This window comes from Ambystoma mexicanum, chromosome 4p (assembly GCF_040938575.1).
Source record: "Ambystoma mexicanum isolate Mex_15411 chromosome 4p, UKY_AmexF1_1, whole genome shotgun sequence".
Taxonomy (NCBI): domain Eukaryota; kingdom Metazoa; phylum Chordata; class Amphibia; order Caudata; family Ambystomatidae; genus Ambystoma; species Ambystoma mexicanum.
In genome coordinates this window covers 1,230,729,014-1,230,748,637 of record NC_090927.1, presented here as the reverse complement: position 1 = coordinate 1,230,748,637, position 19,624 = coordinate 1,230,729,014, and the positions used below count along the sequence as shown (strand labels likewise).

The following is a 19,624-nucleotide window of genomic DNA, read 5'->3' as shown; positions in this document are numbered from 1 at the left end:
TTCCCCCTTGACTCCATCCCCTCTTCTGTCCCTCCTAATGTCTCTCACTCCTTCTGGGTCTCTCTCCACCCTTCAATGTTACTACACTCTCTCTGAACGTACTACTCTTGCCTAAGTACTACCACTCCCTCCTCGACACTACTACTCCCTCCTCCACAATGCTACTCCATCCTTCACTCTACTCGTCGCCCCTACTCTATTGCCACTCATAAATCCTCCTTTCACCAAGTACCATACTATTCAGTCACTCCTTACACTATCTATCCTAAACTCATTTACCACACTAACATGCACACTCACACTCTAGTATCACTTGCACCCACTACCCAATACCCCACCTTCTCCAGAAATCACCTTCATAATCCACTGCTCCTCTATTCCTCTTGCTGGCCTATTGGCCCACTACCTCCACTTCCTCTGACCTCACCGAACAATCCACACTTCCTGCTTCCCATGGACCTCTATTATATCCCTCTGACTTTCTAGTTGGATCTCTGTCTCTGCCGTGTCTTCGACACCTGGGATATGTTGTATGCCCCCAAGATTACAAATAGGGGACTAAGCCCCACGCACTTCTTTAAACGGTGTGCTTCACCAATGGCTCGCTGAAATACTCGCAGTACTTCCAGACGTACTGCCACTAGTCTTAGGTTGCCTTAGATGGCAGGTACACTCACATGCTCCTCTTATTTAGTACTAGTGGCTCTTCTTTAGTTTTGTATCCAGAATGGTGCTTTCCTTGGTCAAATGGACTAGAGTGGTAGGGTGGTCTGGATCGTTCGAATCTGTGAAGTCCTATCATCCCCCTGTTACATGTTTGAGGCTTACAAACTCCACTTCCACTCCTGATTCCCTGATTTCTCTGTCCGAGAGCTCACTAGTGGGGGTAACCCAGGAATCACCTGTTTCAGATGGTTCATATGTGATTCTTTGGCTTAGGCCAACTTCTGTATTGGATTCTAGGCAATCCCACTTCTGATATCACATTTCACAGATGCCACAAGAATTATTCCAACTTTTAGAGGCATTTCAATGCTATTTATTCATATTTTTGGGGGCTCTGGGGTCGTCCCTCTCTCTCTCATGTGTTGGCTCCTTAAACCTAACTCAAACTTCCCTGTTCCCAGATCACTATATAAAGAAAACTGACCCCCTACTGTCTAATTTTGTCTTTTACTGGGGTTGAGGACCCGAAGGCAGATTGCATTTTTTAGCTAAACCTCCTCAAGGACTACCTAACTGTCCCCACTCTATCCATCTGTTAGTTTTCAATAGGGATAAGGTAGTTGTGCTGCACATATACCAGGTTGGATTCAGTCCTTCTATCACGTTCACACTCGCTTCTCCCTCTTCTGTCCTTTCTCCTACTCTCCTCCCTTGACTCTACCTACCTCTCCTTTCTCCCCTCTTTTGCCCCTCTGATGTCTCTCCCTCCTTCTGGATCTCGCCTCCACCATTCAATGTCTTATAACCTCTCTCTGGTATTACTACTCCCTCCTATGTACTACCACTCCCTACTCCAGACAACTGCTCCCTTCTCCAAATTAGTACTCCCTACTCCACTCTACTACTTCCACTTTACTACTCCCTCCTCTAATGTACTACTCCCTCCTTCAATCAACTCCCTCCGCCAATCAACTACTTCCTGCTCCACTCTAATACCCCCTCCTCAACTTTACTACTACTCAGACACTCTCCTTTCATTCATTACCGTACACTTCACAGTCAATCCCTCCACTATCTATCCTCAACTCACTCGCCATCTAGCATGTACACTCACACTGCAGTACCACTTGCAATTACTACCCAATACCTCACCTTCTCCAGAAATCACCTCCACAGTCTGCTGCTAGATTTCTGTCTCCTGCTGGCCTCTTGGCCCACCTCCTCCACATCTTCTGACCTCCACCAAACAAATCACACTTCCTGCTTCATGTGGACCCCTTTCATATCCCACCGGTTTACAGGGTTGTCTCTCTTTCCCTGACCAATCTGTCCTTGTCCTACTTGAGCTGAAAGTTTTGTATGCCCCCAAGATTACATATAGAGGCTAAGCTCCGCCCCCTTCTTCCATGCAGGTGTGCCGCGGGTGACATGGTGGCCTAAAGGCTAAGTGTTCGAGTTTCGGGGGCTTTGCCCCTTCGGCTCCAAAGCTAAGTTCCATTGTTGGGTGGCACGTATACCCAGTTTTAGTCCCAGGTGGTCAAAGGGGCAGACCACTGGTGGTGGCATAACTCTGTTGGCACTGGCGAGCATTGTGCAGCTCTGCTAGTTGCCACATACTTCTTTTTCGGCTGATGCTCTTTCTCTCTCTCCCAGTGCGAGACACCAGTATTACGGAAGTTCCAAGGGTTGATGTTCCCAATGTGGGTCTTGATCACCTGTAGTTCCTAGAGTGCGTATGCTGCTGACAGGTGTCTTGTTCGCTTCTGCTGTGACTCTTCGTACTGAATAACGTTTTTGGCTCTAAAACAAAGAGAAAGAGTTTGGCAAGTATTTGTTGTTGGAGGCATGGTGTGAGGCAATTATGTACTGCACAGAAACAGACTGGCACTAGGAGGGGGACAGGAATTGGCCTTTCAACTGCCACCACCTTCCTCCGGGTGAGAACTGACTCTGGATTTCTTCCCTCCATTTAGTCGAGAGGATCCCCTATTCCCACTTGACACGGCAAGGGGACTGCTTTGTCACATTTGGGACCAAGAACATAAGTCTGATTGTAGAGCCTCCTCTGTGGGCAGCATCCCGTAGAACATAGTGTTTGGTCTTGATCATTCACCTTAGAAAGACTCTTACACTTTTGGCAAATGTTTAATTGTGAGTGGGACAAATTCTCAGAACTGTGGAACGGTGTCCCAACTACCACAGCTGCATACGCTTACTATGTAAGCAGGATGGAGCCAAGTAGCGAGTGCAGGGGAGGCAGTAAAGTGAGAAAAAGGAGGGGAGCATTTTTTTTTTTTATGTAGGTCACTGGAATGTTCCCCGTGGAGAGAAAAATGGCAGGCACAGGGGGTACCTTCCATAGAAGGTGCCAGGAAGAAGCAGAAGCAAGGAGGAACAACATTCCCCCTGCCTCTGTGGGTACAGTGAATGCATTCAAAACGAGGCCCTGAAGATCAGTTCCACAGACTAAGAAAAAAGCCAAAAAAAGACTAGCATGACGACTGAAGTGGAAGCTGAGCCCTGGGACCAGGCTGAGATTACCAGAATTGGTAAGAGGGGGGCAGAGTGACAGCGGCTCCGCCACACAAGGACCACTTGTGAGAAACACACGTAGGATGACCCTGATAAATAAAGCACTTAGGTTTTTACCCTAAGTCACCCAGGGAAATCCAGACACGGGCCCTTGCTCTCTTTGCCTAGAGAAACACTGCACCAAATTAACACTACACTGATGATGCCCAGCTGGACGAAAAACGGGGTTGCTGTTGCTTCCGAGATTTCTGACAACATTCTGTTCTTGAGGGTGGACCACATGATAGGCAAATGGTCAGGTAGTCCTAGTAAGCTAAAACATAATTGTAGATCTTCCAGACACCATAAGCTTTGTTAGTTCTTGGCATAGGATTTCTCAGATTTCTGCTAAATAGATGATATATTTACAGTCAGTCAATAGGTTTATTCGGTTGAAACGTCCATTAAACAGGTACAAAAAAAACAAATTCATGACATTAATCTTATGCACATCAACACATGGCAGAATTTTTCGTTGTTTTTTTTTGGGGGGGTTACCCCCCTTCGTTTTTTTAAAAAAAATATTCCCTTTCACCCACAAATATTTATTTAATTTTTAAACCCCCACCCCAAAAACAAAAAAAAAACAATGATTTTTTTCAATAAAAAACCGGCGATGAAAAGACCCACGACGAAAAATCCTGCAGCAAAAGAACTGTATACTAGCAGAAGTACCATTATTAAAAAACCTGTTATAGTTCCAATGAACAGAAAACTAGAACCGGGACAAATCAGTTCAAGAAACAGCTAAAATGCCCTTTCTGAGGTACATCGCTCTTTTCAGAAAAGACAACAAAGTCCAAGCAACAATATTTAGAATCATTTTTTTAATTAAAAGTTCAGATGATTATTGTGGAACTTCATGTTTTGATAGTTTGGGTGGTTTTGTAAATCAGAGATTTACTAATCACCCTGCACTGAATGGCTAATCGGGCTCTGTTTTGCTCTAGTCTATGCCCTCTGCTAGTTGCAGTGTTGTTTTCAAAACGGAACATGTTGAGCCAGAAAATAAAAAAAAGAAGCCAGCTCTGGGTGTGTAACAGCAAAAGGGCCTCCATAGCCCATTAAACCAAACAAACACAATGGCCCTCATTAGGACTCTGGCAGAAAACCATGGTGCTATTAGCACCATGGTCGATGTCGGAGTCCGCCATGGCGGAATGGGGAATTACAACCCCATTCCAAGGTTGGCGGGGCGGTAATTCCCCATGCCACCATGGACCTTCCCCATTCCCATTTTTGCCCCATAGGGCATAATGGGAATGGGGAAGGCGGTAAGTATGGTACCGCAAATTGCGGTACTGTACTTACCTCGTGAGTCCCTTTGCGAGCCTCTACTTTAACGGCTGGTGGTCTAGACCAGCCATTAAGGTCGAGTCCTGCAAAGGGACCTTGTAGTAAGGCGTTAAGGGTCTAACGGCGCCGACACCTTTTACGGCGCCGTTAACTCCTTAATGCCAGGGTCCTAATGAGGGCCAATGCCTTTTCAAAGCTAAGTGATTGTGATGTTGTGCAGTTGGTAGCACAGCCCATCACTGTCAGTGGGTTTGGGGGTGGGGCCAAGTTCGGGCCAAATTGGGGAAGGAAGTGACACAGGGTTTTGGAGGGGGTTCCGGGTTGGGGGAAGTTTAATGTTAAGTTTGGAAATAAAGAAAGTGCACCCACATAGCTTGTGTCCATGAAGCCATTGTCGACGGAATGGTCCTCCATCGCCGTACCGAAGCTGCACCGCCACAGTGCTGAATGTTGGATCTGAATGTCTGGTTGTCCTGCTTGCCGTCCATGAGCGCTGGTGCAATGCCGTTGCAAGCTCTATGAATGACACCTCAGGAGAATGTTGGGTGCATGGGTTTGAGCTGAATAGGATGAATGGGTGGTCTCGGTGTTACCTATGCCAAGAGTAGCAGGAACCTTGTAAATAGAGTACCTAATGTAACCCGGACGTTTTTAACACGGGGCACATGCCTGGTCTGTGACAAAGGGGCCTTTACACCTCGGTAAAATTACCACACTCGGCTGTGGAAAACACACACGAGTTTAAGACTTTCCAACACAATCCCAGAATAAACTAAGGGCACAGACAACCTCCCTCCAATGAGCCTGACGTCTGCGGCCCGGCTGAGAAAAGGGAGACGAGCATCTCCTCCCGCTGTAGTCCTCTTTTAAGTGGGACCAGAAAGTGCTGCTGTAATCTTGGCACGGATGCCCGGTGCCAGCACGGATTGGCCGCTCGTCATGAAATGCTCGCTTTGGTTGCAGGCTGCTAATGACTTCGAGAGCACACGCCGTGCTCAGAGCTGATGTGATGGGCCTGTGCTTCTTGGCGCGGCGGGGCTCTCCCCATCGCCGTCACTGCGGCGACCTGGACTCTGTTTTTGTGACAGCGTCAGCTCAGGGTCCGGCAGTTACTTGTCAGGGTCAATCAGGCGGGAATACCGGCAAGGGGGTTGGTTCGCTCAACCCGTTAGAGAGTGATGTGTGCCCTTAGCAAGACAAAGGCGGCTCTCTACAACAGATGTAAAGTTAAGTGAAATCTGTCATGTGCACAAAACGACCAAAGGGGCAGGGAGGGAGGGGGCACGTTGAAGAATCAAGGGAAGTTATTGGATTGCAGCGGGAAAATGGAGGCAATTATGAATCCTTTGGAATTGGGGGCAAGGAGACGCCCACCTCAGTGACAGCCCCCACACACTAACACAGACCGCCCCCCTAACACACGCAAGCACCATGAAGGGTGTGTGTAAATGGGAGGGGTGGTGTGGAAGCTGTCACTGCTGAGGGCGTCCACTTGTTGGACCCTGGGGGGCTACCCGAGGGATAGGGTGAAGATAAAAGGCCCCCTCGGAGGCTTGGTCCATTCCACGCTCAGGAGCAGATGCGCTAAAAGCAAGAAACAGGGACACTTGAGGGCAGCCACTACCATGACAGGAAGAGACGAGGTCTGCGATGGGAGCTTCAAAGGGAAGGTTCTGGCGCCAAATGCCGGCAACGAAAAGCCCGCCCGCTTCCCCGGGCCCGGCTACAGGTCCAAGGGATTCGCCATCACCGACCTGCTGGGCCTGGAGGCGGACTACCCGAGCCCGGCTGCGTCCCTGACGGGCCAGGGATGTGATGGGCCTGGCTCGGGCCTCGGAGGGGTTTCCCTGCACAGCAGCGGCTCCCTGCCCCTCGGACTGGGCTTCCTCTGCGGCTTCGCTGCCCAGCAGCACAGCAACAGCCACTGCCTCCTGCCCACACACATCCCCTTCCTGCAGCCCCGGGCGGAGCACCCCTGCATGCACCCGTCGGAGAAGCACAAGGAGAACATATCCGGTAACTATGTATTTATATAGTAACGCGTCTTTAAACTGAGAAAAGTACAATATTCATGTTCATAACTTCTAAAGAAGTCGGACAGAATTGTACTATTTATATTATTTTGTGTGTGTGTGTGTCTACTTTTCACGTGTACGACCATTGGTGCTAATGACGTATACATTGTTAAAGTTTAAAGTATCACGTTTAATACATTTGAACTCAATTGTTAAAACAGTTAGTATCTGTGTCTATAAACGTGTGTCGTTGGCTCACTCACTCCAAATGCTTTCTGAACTCCACAAACAGTGCTGTCCACAGTGACACTGACAGTTATTTTGAAAACAACTACCATGAAGCGGCGAAACTTGTGCTGCCTTCAATGGAAATGACTGAAGTAGACCTGCACCGGAACAGAATTTTAGGATGAACTCTGGCTGTGCTTCTAGTTCCGTCTTCCCGATTTAGCCCCACTGTGTGACCCTGAGCAAACCATAACCCCTATGCATTTCATTCCCTGTACCTACTTAGGTGGGATCGCCTCGAAGCCCGCCGCATTTAAGAAAGCCCCAGAGAAACGGCCCGGTCATGGCTTGCTATTTTGGAGCATGTTATAGATTCAATATGTCCGCGAACATGTGCATTGTTACCATTTAAATGAGCAAAATCTGCATTCAGTTTGGATCCTATTTGAAACTTATCACAATGTTCTAAAAAAAATGTACTAACATTACTTCAACGGGCTCCAAAATGTCAACTCGGGAAACAGTTTCCCCTGTTCTCGAATCGTCCCGAGGACCACGAAATGGCAGGTTTTCCTTTGCGCTGGAAGAGTTAGAATACTGGAGGTTAGGGAGGGGTGTAATTCGCCCTCAAAGGAACCCAGTATTGCACTTTGCTCGGCACCAGGGACTGTGGCATTCTTATTTGACAGCCATCTTGTTCTGAACTCCAGACACACTCAAGCTTCGTGGTAGCTGTCCAACTCTGCCTGGTGCTGAAAGGGGAGGTGTGGGCGGCCCTCACGTGTATACCGAAATGGCTGAGCCCGCAGGTGACGCAGGGGTCATGCAATGATGGTACGGCTCATTTTCAACCTTCTACAATGCACCCTATTGTGTCACAACCACCTCTCCCTATATAGCCTGCTCGTGGGCCAGAAGTCACGTGCCTAATCATTTTGGGCAAAATGGCGGGGCACCTTTCTAGGAGCAACATGGGCATGTTGGGTCCCCTTGCACTCCTTAGGTTTCATATTGACAGACACCTCTTGTTTCAACCCGTCTTCAGTTGGCCACACCAGCTACATACACGAAGCTCACTCAAAGGCGTGGAGTGATGTCATAGGAAAGCATACCTGTCAACTCACCCTCAATGGGAAGGTGGATTGAATGAGGGGGAGTGATGTCACCCGTCATTGCCCATCCATCAGGCACAGTGCCATCCACAGACTTCAGGGGGACCTCCCTCCAAAAATGTTCAGCCTGTTGGCTTCTGCGGGATCACCCAATCCATTACCTTCTGTATAATCCCCTCCGAAACATTTCACTTCACCCACCCTCCTAGGAGACTCGACAGGCTGGTAGGTATGGGGCGTTGTTAAGGCAATGCCTTAGAGGGGAGACGTACGTATGGGCTTCTAAATGTGGAATTGGTTTGGCTATATGATAACTACGCGTTGGACGTCTTTCTCCTCAATTAGGGTCTATGTGACGCAGTTCTTCGTTTAAGGCCTGGCTAATGCCCGGGCAGTTACCATAGTGTGATGCCTCTTGTGTTTATTTGCAGTGTTAAACTGTTCGTTTTATGTGTACACAGATGACGACAGCCTATCCGGTGATAAGAATGACACGAAAACTCCTACGTCGCAAATAAAGAGAAAGAAGCGACGGCACAGGTGAGAGGAGAGGACGCTGAATGAGGGTCGCGACTCAGAACTAACCTCCCATTCACATGTTTATTATGCAGGCATCCCAGTATATGTAATATTCACACACATATCTAGATTTCAGTCAAAATGTAAAATAATGTGACGCTCTTCAGGGGTGCGTTACTCTGCGGCCCTCACCGATGCGTTCCCGCTCATTTGCAGTCGCGCGCGCTTTTTCTGTGAGATAAAATTACGCTCGTTTTCGATTGGAAAACAGACGTCCAACACGTAGTTATCATGCACCCTAAACACTCAGAGCCGGGATGTTTGAGGTACTGCTGCTTTTTCGTGTATGTATCCGATACTGAGCTGCGGGGGTGCTTGCCTTTGTCTCCACAGGACTGTGTTCACCGCTCACCAGCTGGAGGAACTGGAAAAGGCGTTTAACGAGGCCCATTACCCGGATGTGTACGCCAGGGAAATGCTGGCCATGAAGACCGAGCTCCCGGAAGACAGAATACAGGTGAGTTGCCAGGGGCCCGGCCCCAGCAAGGAGACGCGTTCCTTGCACACTCATTTATAAGCACGCGGACAGATACGCGCACTTATATCCATACATGCACATACGGATAATTGCACGCGCACGCACTTTTCTACAGAGACCAACAAAAAAAATACGCCGACACACAGTATGCGCCCCCTCTTATACGCCCAGACTTAAAAGACACGATTTTTAACTGTATACATACACACTCATGTGTATACCGTTGTGCCTTAACTACAACACAAGCCAAATCATACAAAAGTAAACGTATACACACACACGAGGAAACTCCATACATGTTTATGCACCTTGCACACATCTACATATTGAATGCACGCATATAGATTAAAATAATTTGCCCTTTGCAGAGGTCGCTTTACTTTCGAAAAATAAGTACTCATTTTAGATTTTTAGACGCTTTTTAAAATTAATTATTATTATTCACACCTCACTAATTATTTTAAAAAACAGACGGCTTCAAATAAACTCATTTAAAAATGAAAGACAAACAGTTATGAATTGTACATTTCAATATTATTAAAAACAATTTAGGTCTACGAATTAAACAATACACTCTAATACACATTCTTCACTTATAGCTTCCAGTTTGTAAACTTTGACTTAGGGCAGAGCCACTGCTTTGGGTGCAGGCGCATGGCCACGGCATTGGGGAAAGTTCCTGTCTGGGATCTGTAGTCCAAAACAACTGCAGAGTCAAAAGATTGCAGTCCCCTGAGAGTCAACAAATATAAGGTCAATTCCAAGCTAAAACTGTAAAATGACGACCACCATCTCAAGAGATGTCAGCAGGGAGGGTCTACTGGGCAATACTGGAAGAGCTTGCTGCAGACTGGACCGAGTGAGCACGTTTTGTGGGCCAGTTTCATGAATTTGTGCATCGCGTAGCTGGGAGTTCTGTCCAATCTTACTGTCCCAAATCATTTTAAAGTGCACCATTTCCCAAGGGTTCTCCAAAATGCCCCCCAGGTTCTACCCCAACAGTTTGGTATGAAAAGTGACAAATTATGAATCGTGAACATGGACTATTTGTGGGGGGGCTTTTTCTATTTTTTTCACAGTCCAGCTCTCGTGGGGATGTTTTCAACACAAAAGGGCTCATTATGAGTTACCTGGTATCGGCGCATCAGCGCAAAACTACCATACTGTCTCCGCTGCCTGATATCCCGGTATTATCAGGATATTAGGGGTGCCGGAGAGCCGGTAAATCCTCATTCCCATGGAGTCCCAAGGGACTTAATGGGATGGGATTGTCTGAATCACTGGCACCCTTAGCAGCGGTGCCGGTGATTCAGGCAAATTCCGGTTGAGGCCTGATCTACCAGCAGGTGAGTCCTGCCAGTAAATCAGAGCCCCTGGCAGAATTGGAGTCGGTTGGTCTGGAAAGATGCCAGAATACTTTGTCACCAGCACTTTATTTCCAGATCGGCCAACTCATAATGTGGGCCAAAGTGTCTGTGTGAAAAATCTAATAAAACACATCTGGCGTTGCCCAGAATTCAGAATAAACGAACGTGGATTTATGTGAAAGGAGGCATAACTAAGATCGAATTAAGCGGTGAATACATACAGAGTCACTGGGCCTGATTTGCAGAGGGTTTGTTCGGTGGGATTGCACCATTGTAAAACGCTTTTGTAAATCTGGCGACTGAGTTTCTTCTATAGAACACTCCGTAAAGTGAGTTCCCTGGTTATTTGCATGTAGCTGGCTTGGCACTTTTGTAACCATGAAAGGCGCAACATTGAGCCCTGGAAATCTAGGTCGTCCCTTGAGACTTTCGTCTGTTCCCTTTTGAAGGTTGCCAACAGAATTTAGGAATTCGTGGGCATCCTGGGTTGGCAGTGCCCTTCTGCTCTCTCCTTGTTAGCACCCCCAAGTATGTTCTATTTCACCACCACTCTGTTGGCTTGGGGCACATGTACAGACTATGTGATGTGCCTCGCAACCGAAGTGTACATTTTTCCTCAACTGCTTCACAGCCACTTGGTGCTAGAGAGCAGCTTCCAAGCTCAAAGTATGCAATATCTGAAAGGTATAGCGCTACGAAGTGACCGCAAGGTGGCATGGTGCTCTATAGAAAACTCTAAAGTAAACACGATCGTATGTCTGCTCCTTTACTTGCTCGGTTTGCAATCTTTTGTCATTTACAACAGAGCAACTCCTCATTCCGTACGAAAATAAATCATCAAGTAAAACCCCCCCCACCCCCCCCACAGCATTGCACATTCATTAAGTTCTCCACTGCCTGAAATAGGGGCCACACTTATAGGACTAACTGGGTTCGAAATTGAGGCCAGCTAGGAGCTATTTAGCTCCTGCTTGTATTCTAGAAGAGCCTGGTTGGCTTGACAGCAACAGCTGCCAGGAGCTACCTTTGGCTCCTCAGGCCATCAGGTGCTGAAGCAACCCACCGATGTGAATTTACCTCTGCACATTTGGGACACTCTGTAGATACACTTTAGAACACATCTATACAACTTTTAAAGCATACTGGGTCCTAAATAATGGACTCAATTATATTTTTCAATGTTATGTGGAAGTTAGATTTGCGGAATGCAGTGTTTCAGCTCCTCGTTCCCAAGTGGTAGCTCCTGGTCACTGGTTAATGCTGAATATCCAGGAACTACTTTTAACTCCTGCTTATCCAATCTGAATTTCCCTTTAACTCCTGCTTATCCAATCTGAATTTCCCTGGGCTAACCCTTCTAAGCTCAAGAGGCAGGGCATTAATATGGTCATTGACTGAAAGTACAACGCATTGACAAAAACTAGTTCTGTTTTCAAATCTAGAGGTCTCTCGGGTTAGTTTCAGTGAAGCCAAAGTGACTGTGATGCATTTGCGCAACAGTAAAGAGGGCTTCAATCTGTGATGATGCATTGTTCATTATCCAGTATGACGATGTGAGGCGTCTCCTGGAATAACACTTGATATAGGTGGTGGGGAGCTTGGCAAGAGTCATTTATGCTTGCCAAGGGCTTAGAAAAATACACCAGGAATTTGACAAAAAGTGGGCGATACCACTAGGTAAATGATGGTGTGTGTGTGAGCTGGGCATGAGAGCGGTGAATTGAGCAGAAGCAAAGCATGGGAGACGAGAGCGGATAGTGGCGGATGAGGGCATCAAGTGGTACAGGGTGGGTGAAGGAGGCACAGTGCGTGAATACATCAAATGGAACAAATGGCCCCCTTTCCTATACCTTACTCTTGCCTGCCTCTGTGCCCTTTGCTGTTTGGGGGTGCTCTTGAGATATTGCACAATTGTGCATTATCCTGAGTATGTCCCAATAGTGCACGTTCATGATTCTGCAGGTCGATGAACATGCAGAATCTTGATGAGTACAGAGTGAGGGAATAGGCACAATGTGTGTGTGTGAAGAGGGCACAGATTGTGTGATGGAGTCAGAGAAAATACAATAGTGTCACACTGTGGATGGAGTGGGGACAGATTAGTGGAGGCGGACAGGGCTGGAAAGGCACATCATGGGGCATGGAGACACAGAATGGGCCAATGTGTACAGAGTGGGCAAAGAGGGCATTAAGGGAGTTATGGGGCCCAGAATGTATAAGGGGCATAGAATGGATGATAAGACATTAGGCCTCATTATGACCCTGCGGTCCCTAAAAAAAAGGGTGCCGGTAAGCTCACCGGTACCCTTGTTTCCGGACCGGCAAACTACGTGTTTGACTGCTGTGGCTGCTGCAACTGATGGGTCTGACTCTGCCGGGCGCAGCGGCCACGGTAGGCAGACCCTTCAAGGAAGCGCCAGCACCGTTAACAACAGTGCCAGCGATCTGAGTCCCCCTCCCATACAGTCCTATGGGACTCTATGGGAATGGAGACTTAGATTTTTCCGGCGCCTGACTTCCCGAGTTACTGGACTTGTAATCTCCCGTTGGCACCGGGAATTCGGGCGCCGGTAACATTTTACGAGTCTGGTGGCAATCCGCCGGTAGCACTGATGGACTCGTAATGAGGCCCATTGAGTGAGTATGCAGCGCAGTGTGGGTGAAGACAGGGTGGACTAGTGTGCAAATAGCACCTGAGTTAATTCAGATTTAATGAGAAGGGAACGGATTGTGTGGGGGGCTTAATGAGAGAACATTTTGCCAACCGAATGATAAAGCTGGGGTATGCAACAACGTCCATCAGTTCGATCCACCATAGTCAATCCTGAGGGATCATGGGAGCAATGTTCCAAAACTTATGGAGGGAAAAGGGTTTGCAGACCCCTCTGGTATACAAAGCCCACTTTTACACCAATTTACCCTACAAATCCTTAGTGGAGGACCCCTAAACCTTTTAACCCTGATCATTTTGATAGTTACTGGAATAATCACTTTAAAATGCAATATTTACCACGAGTTGTTACATTTTCCTAAGGACAGAACAATAAGGTGTCCCCACACGTAGTTTTGACCAGAACCCACCTCTCACCATTTGGAGTGTTGGAAACTACATGAGTGGTAATGGCAATGTGACCCTCGGTGGTGGGGCGACCCTGCTGGTAATGGCACCACCGACTGCGCTAAGGATCCCTTGCTTCGCTCCATCCCTTAAGTTGGGCGGTGGCCGTTACTGACAGGGTCGGCCCACCGCAGTAGGCCTTATCGCCGAAACAAATGCTGCCGCTTCTGATTGGACCAGGGCGGAGAGGAGGGTTGTTTATAAAAGATGAACATTGGCATGTACTCGTGTTATGACGTGTGCATGTCAGGGCCACTTCTTACATCTGTTACGTAAAAAGTTGAATTTGTACATGTGAAGCCTCTCTATGACTGATGCCATTGTCATGACCCCTGCCTTCTATGTGCACACAGGTCTGGTTTCAGAACAGAAGAGCCAAGTGGAGGAAGCGTGAGAAGTGCTGGGGCAGGAGCAGCGTCATGGCTGAGTACGGCCTGTACGGGGCGATGGTGAGGCACTCCATCCCTCTGCCAGAATCCATCATCAACTCTGCCAAGAGTGGGCTGGTGGGCTCCTGCGCGCCCTGGCTGCTTGGTAAGTCCAGACGTACACACACCATGCACTATGCTTATGTGGCAACCAGATAGACGTTTCGTTTCTGGTTAAGTGGGAAGTGTATGGTAGCTCTCGTAGGCTCATACCAACTGTACATTTTGTTCAGTTCACAAAAGGGCGAACTCGCACCCTTTATCCATTACATGATAAAGGTGGTCAGAAGGTGGACCTCATACGTTTTCACCGTTTCAGCCTATTTACACTTGTTGCCTGTATTGGGGGGAAGAGATTGTGCTTCCCTCCTATGCAGAAAAACATACTTTCAAAAAGTTGCGAGGACCTTTCAGATTTTTACCACCGTCACTGGGTCTGAGGTGAAGAGAAGCCAGACTTTCGAGGTGATTTTCTGCAGTATTAACCTTCTGCGGTATTCCCTTCACTGTCCTACCTGAGTGGGTGCAAAAACACTTTGTATGTCGGCTGCGAAAACCTCCTGTTTTAGAACGTGCACCAGTGCTGTAAAAAGGCCTATATAGTGTCAACACTCCAGTAATAAAGTAACTGGGACCATTCTAATGGCACTATCTTGCGGGACCTTTTAGCTGTATGTCCACACCGCACTGTGAGACTTTCTAGGGAACATCCTGGACCTTAATGTTCTTGCTTCTTGACACAGAGAGAGCTATTGGCAACATCTGTATCACTCCCTTAAGGCTGTATCACTCTTGAACTCTGGAGAATAGCTCAGGGGCAATGTGCTCGCCTTGGAAGCAAGACAACACGGGCAAAACCTCTGGGTATTATGCGAGTTATAAATAACCTATCACCTATCACAAGGCTCGATCACTCTTTTAAAGCTCAGCAGTGTGTATACATCAGTCTGGTCTAGCTCTATTTTTTTTTTTTATATAAATGTATAATACCGTACCTGAGTTCGGTAAGCACGGATCCCAGTTGCTAACCTCTGTTGCTCTGCGTGGTCTTGTTTCCAAGACCAGAGCGTTGCCCGTGTGCTATCCTCCGTTGACATAAGTTGTATTGACAACCCTAACTTTAACCACTAGTGCAGAGATGGGCTAAGCCTGTCCTTTACTTAAGTGCGGCGCAAATACATCCGTAGGGCATTGGAGAGCACCATCGGATCAGGGGGAAACATTGTGTCCGATCCCCGCCACCACGTTTGAGATTTGAGGGATTGCATTGTGCAAAGCCTGCCTCGGCGGGGCGCTCTTCTTGGTGCTGAAGACTAGCATGGGCTTGCTGACGCAGAGGGAACCGACTGATTTGAGTTGTGATGATGATAATCTATTGAATTGAATTGGAATGATATTTTATTTATATCGCGCTCCTACACAAGTGTCTCAAAGCTCGATACTTGCAGTTACCTTGAATTTGGCAGCTGTGTAGATCAGAAGAGTTAGTTGGGTGATGCCACATGGCGCAGTGCAGACGGCCACATCTCCCGTCACGGCCTTGATCTGCTAGCATCAGGTCTGGGGTTCAGAATCACGGATGAAGACCACATTATACCCCTGTTTTCCACAGTGACTCTTTCAGCAGTCTTGGGGGGCCGTTCATTCGGCCATCACTGCTCAGTAGCATATTGGCAAGCCTTATTACTTGTATTTGGGGGGCATAAAGTGCATTTACAAACAGTTTTGCATGGACTCTCAATAAACATGTCCTTATTTCAACGCCATACCGCTTTTCTTGTCATAGCGCACTGACCCCTTCCGTGCTTTTGTTCACCATGGCCCCTTTTAACTTGCCCTTCTCTTGCGGTTTGCAGGCATGCACAAAAAGTCTGTGGACGTCACAAGGAAGACCGACAGCGAGGACACTGCTACGCCAAGGTACAAGTGTGAGCGCTCGGAGGAGGACTTCAAAATCATCCACGTGGACTCGCCAAGTAGCGTGCACGAGAAGGACACCGCCGCGGACAGTGCCGAGGACACGGCCATGGACCTCTCGAGCACGGCAAAGCACGAGAGCCGAAGCACTTTGCGCCAGTGTCTCGGTGGAGAAGGGCCACTCGAGCTGAACGGCAGCGAACACTAAGCAATGGACAGTGGAGCCACAACCATGTGCTGGGAGTGGCTTTACTGGTTGGACCAAGAGGTGAATGAAACTGCACAAGGAGTGAAGTGGGTCCGACAGCTCATGCCTTGGCAGACGAAACTGGTTCCATGTTGTGTTTTTGCCAATACTTCCAGGTTAAGCAACTATGATATCGTTTAAAAAGTTGCAGAAAGAATGATTGCGCTGTCAACCTGCTACTGGAACTGCATGGAAGGGCTCAGATGAGTAGGCCCGATTTAGGCCTCTGCCTCAAAGGGCAATATTGTTTAGAAGAACACAAAGAACTGACATTAGAGAAGTGATGTTGTATTTTGTGACGGGTTTACAAACAGACGTTTACATGAATTCCGCCTCCCGAGGCATGGAAATAGACTCCCAGTTTGAGATGTCTCAATGTAAATAGGTTGGGAGAGTTCTGCGTGAAACGTACTACTTTCTTCGGAGCCGGTAGGTATGGACCATGTATCCCAAAGGATGGATCAGTAGCACAACACAGGTTTATTGAAGTTCCATGCACCAGTGAATGGCTGCATTTCTGGCCAATGTCCTGCCTCTGTAGCCATTCCTCTTCGATGGGAAATATGTGGGCCTCTTTCTTGTCCGCACTGCCACTTACACCAAAGCGCGGCTGTTCCACTTGGCTTGTGCAAAACATTTTACAAATCAGTGATTTTGGTAAGGCTGACACATACAAGACTTAACGGCATATTGATCACTATGGAATGGTTACCCCAAAATCAGAATAGAGAAACAGCGTGACAACATTTGCGGTAGATCCTCCCTCTCCGCTGGTGTTAAAATTTGCTCTGCGGTGGAACGCCCAGTCGATATTAGCACTACAGCCAGGCAACAGCGGGCAGCTACATATGCATTTACATGCAAGTCTCACCACCCCTCTCTTTCCCATTTGCACTTACAGGTCCTATTCAATAAGGCACTCATCTGCAAAAAATGTCTCGCATGATGGGATTGTACACAGATCCGAAGGATGGTCAGTGACCTTTCGCTTATATACAACACAATGCAACATTCAAGTAACCCGGATAAGGCAGGTGTCTGAACAATCAGGCTGTCCAGATGTTTTGGACTACAACTTGCATCACCCAATGGGGAGGGATCATGGCAGCCCTAGTCCAAAACATCTGGAGAGTTGCAAGATTCAGACCCCTGGGATAAGACAACGGGCCTCATTACGACTCGTGCGGAATGGGTTAATGGGTTCCGCTAATGGATGCGGACCCATTAACACCATTCCGCATGATTACGAGGTCCCCTCGCGGGACCTGGTAAGGACGCCTGGCAACCAGGTGTCGTTACTGGGTCCCACGAGGGGACGAGGGAGCTAACAACAGGCCGGTCGTAATCGGGCCGTTGTTAGCTCCCTCTCCCATTGCGCCCTATGGGGGCTCAAATGGGAATGGGGAAGGTCCTGGCCCGGCTTCCCTGAGGGAGGAATTACCGGGCCCTCCGAACTCAGAATGGCCCGGTAATTCCCCAATCAGGGAACCCGGTAAAGGAGCCCGGATTGGTGGCTGCCATGGAGCTAATAAATCCATGGCTGCTCCCAAACTCGTAATAAGGCCCAACAACTTATGAAAAGCCCTTCTCAAGGTCCTGGTCTAAGCACTGTTAGATCTTCAGAAGATGTGACTTATTCACTCTACCTGTGAACGCTTCTGTTTGCGGACTGTTCTTTGTCCATTTCAACACAGTCTCCTTGCTGCATATCACTTGGCGATGAGTGCTTCAAAATTGGTAGAGCCAATGTGAAAAGGGGCCCTCTGGCGGCAAACAAAGGATGAGGGTTACAAACTCTTACTAATGGCTGCTTTTTATACAGACCAACATCTGGAAAGAGTTACTAGATCAAGTGGAACACGTTGGGTCCCCCGCGTAGCTGTTGTGTCCGAATGGGGGGGCTTTCAAACGCGTTGCTTAGGTCTGCAAGTGTGTAGCTACTCATAGAATCTGGTCCCAGGAGAATAGACCATTCTCGCTCAAAGGGCCTCATAACAAGTTTGGCGGTAGTGATAATACCATTGCTGCCTGTTTTACCACTCTGTGTATAAAGTTATGAAATCCATGGACAAGAAAACCGCCTGTTTTTGAGTGGAGGGATTACATTGACTTACAATGGTGGGAATGACGCTGGCGGTATTACCATAAGTCCTATGGGAATTTGGGATGGGGAGTAAGTAACATGCACTCATAGTTAGAGTGAATTACCATTACCATTGGCGATAATGGTCTTTCATTTTGGCGGTATTAACACTGTTAACACCGCCAACATCGTAATGAGACCCACATTGTTGAGTTTTCAACTCTCAAAGAACTGGCGATTACATGTATGTTCATTTCACTGAGTCCAGCCTTACACGTAAATTGCAGTGGCCATGCACATACTCCCATTCCTCTTGGCTCATCAACAGGACCTGCATTTTGTATGTTCATGAATGTTAAAGCACACACTATGCAGTATAAAAAAATCACAACATGTAGATACTGAACCATGGCACCTGAGCAGAAAACCTTTTATACTTTTTGGGGAAGCCGCATTGTTGAATATTTTGTAATTATTTCCCAATGTCCGAAGTTGGCTTGTCGCCCTTTTTTAATATATTTAAATAAATATGTATATATATATATATATATTTATGTTTCTAAAGCACTTTAGTGACCTGCATTTGCCGGACATTTCTGTTCTCCTACGTTGTTTGCCATTTATTTATCTGGCGCCTTGAATAAAATGTACTTATATCTGTGACGATGGTGTTTTTTTTCATTTCCTATGCAGTTATGGCATTGCTTTTTTGTCACAATATATGTATGACTTTGACATGAAAACTATGACACTATATTCAGTATTTATTAAAATGCATGCATAGACCGCTCCTTGTGGGGTGGGATTGGACTGGTTTGCTTATAGTAAGTCCTCTTCTGTAATGGCATACACAAGCTAAAATAATAATTGATAAAACCAGTAACATTTTGCTGGGGTCTGCACCCTTTGGCTCTCCAGATGTTGTGGACAACAACTACCATCAGTCCTAGTCAGCATTGTTAATGGTGAGGGCCCCTGGGAGTCGTAGTCCAAGGCACCTCGGGAGCCACCGTTTGCAGACACCTGGGGAATGCTTCTCCATGTTTTAAAAAATCTTTTATTGGACATTTGTATGGCACCTGTACCCAGGTGTTTCTAGGCACCACAAGTCAAGATAGTGGGGGAGGGAGCGCATGGGAAAACATGAGAATACAACAACAAAGAAACAGTTTTATTGGCCTTGTGACAATCCCACCGTGCAAGTGCATGCCAAGGTGATAAGTGCAGGGGGTGGAGGGTAGAGGGAGAAGTGCAGGAGTGGGGTACCCCCAAGGGTGGGGGGCGGGCAAGTGCTGTTCAGGCCAAGGCAGCAAGTGGAAGGGAAAAGTAGGGGGGGAGGGGAGCAAGAGTGCAGTGGACAGGGAGTACTACGTTGGCATAGTGCGTGAAAGGGAGCCTGAGGGCAAGTGCTGGCAGAGGATGCTGGGTGGGACTGGGGGAGGAGGGTGGGGTGGTCCCTGTATGACTCCAAAAGGACTAGGTTCCAGTCACAGTGGCAGGTGGAGAGTTTAGCATGGGA

The 19,624-nt window shown here is 47.6% G+C and overlaps 1 protein-coding gene across 1 annotated transcript; it reads left to right on the top strand.

The window, feature by feature from the left end:
- The first annotated feature begins 6,023 nt into the window (after positions 1-6,023).
- On the top strand, positions 6,024-18,768 carry VSX1 (visual system homeobox 1). Its single transcript, XM_069606884.1, has 5 exons — positions 6,024-6,549; positions 8,350-8,428; positions 8,801-8,924; positions 13,784-13,964; positions 15,715-18,768. The coding sequence occupies exons 1-5, from the start codon at positions 6,159-6,161 to the stop codon at positions 15,981-15,983; spliced, it is 1,044 nt and encodes a 347-aa protein (XP_069462985.1). The 5' UTR covers positions 6,024-6,158; the 3' UTR covers positions 15,984-18,768.
- Positions 18,769-19,624: the final 856 nt, after the last annotated feature.

What these genes read in the sequence shown, in the direction of transcription:
- VSX1 (XM_069606884.1), top strand. Translation starts at nt 6,159, where the DNA reads ATGACAGGAAGAGACGAGGTCTGCGATGGGAGCTTCAAAGGGAAGGTT. An exon ending in TCCCGGAAGACAGAATACAG is followed by an intron (nt 8,925 to 13,783) that starts GTGAGTTGCCAG and finishes ATGTGCACACAG; the next exon opens with GTCTGGTTTCAGAACAGAAG. An exon ending in CTGCGCGCCCTGGCTGCTTG is followed by an intron (nt 13,965 to 15,714) that starts GTAAGTCCAGAC and finishes TGCGGTTTGCAG; the next exon opens with GCATGCACAAAAAGTCTGTG.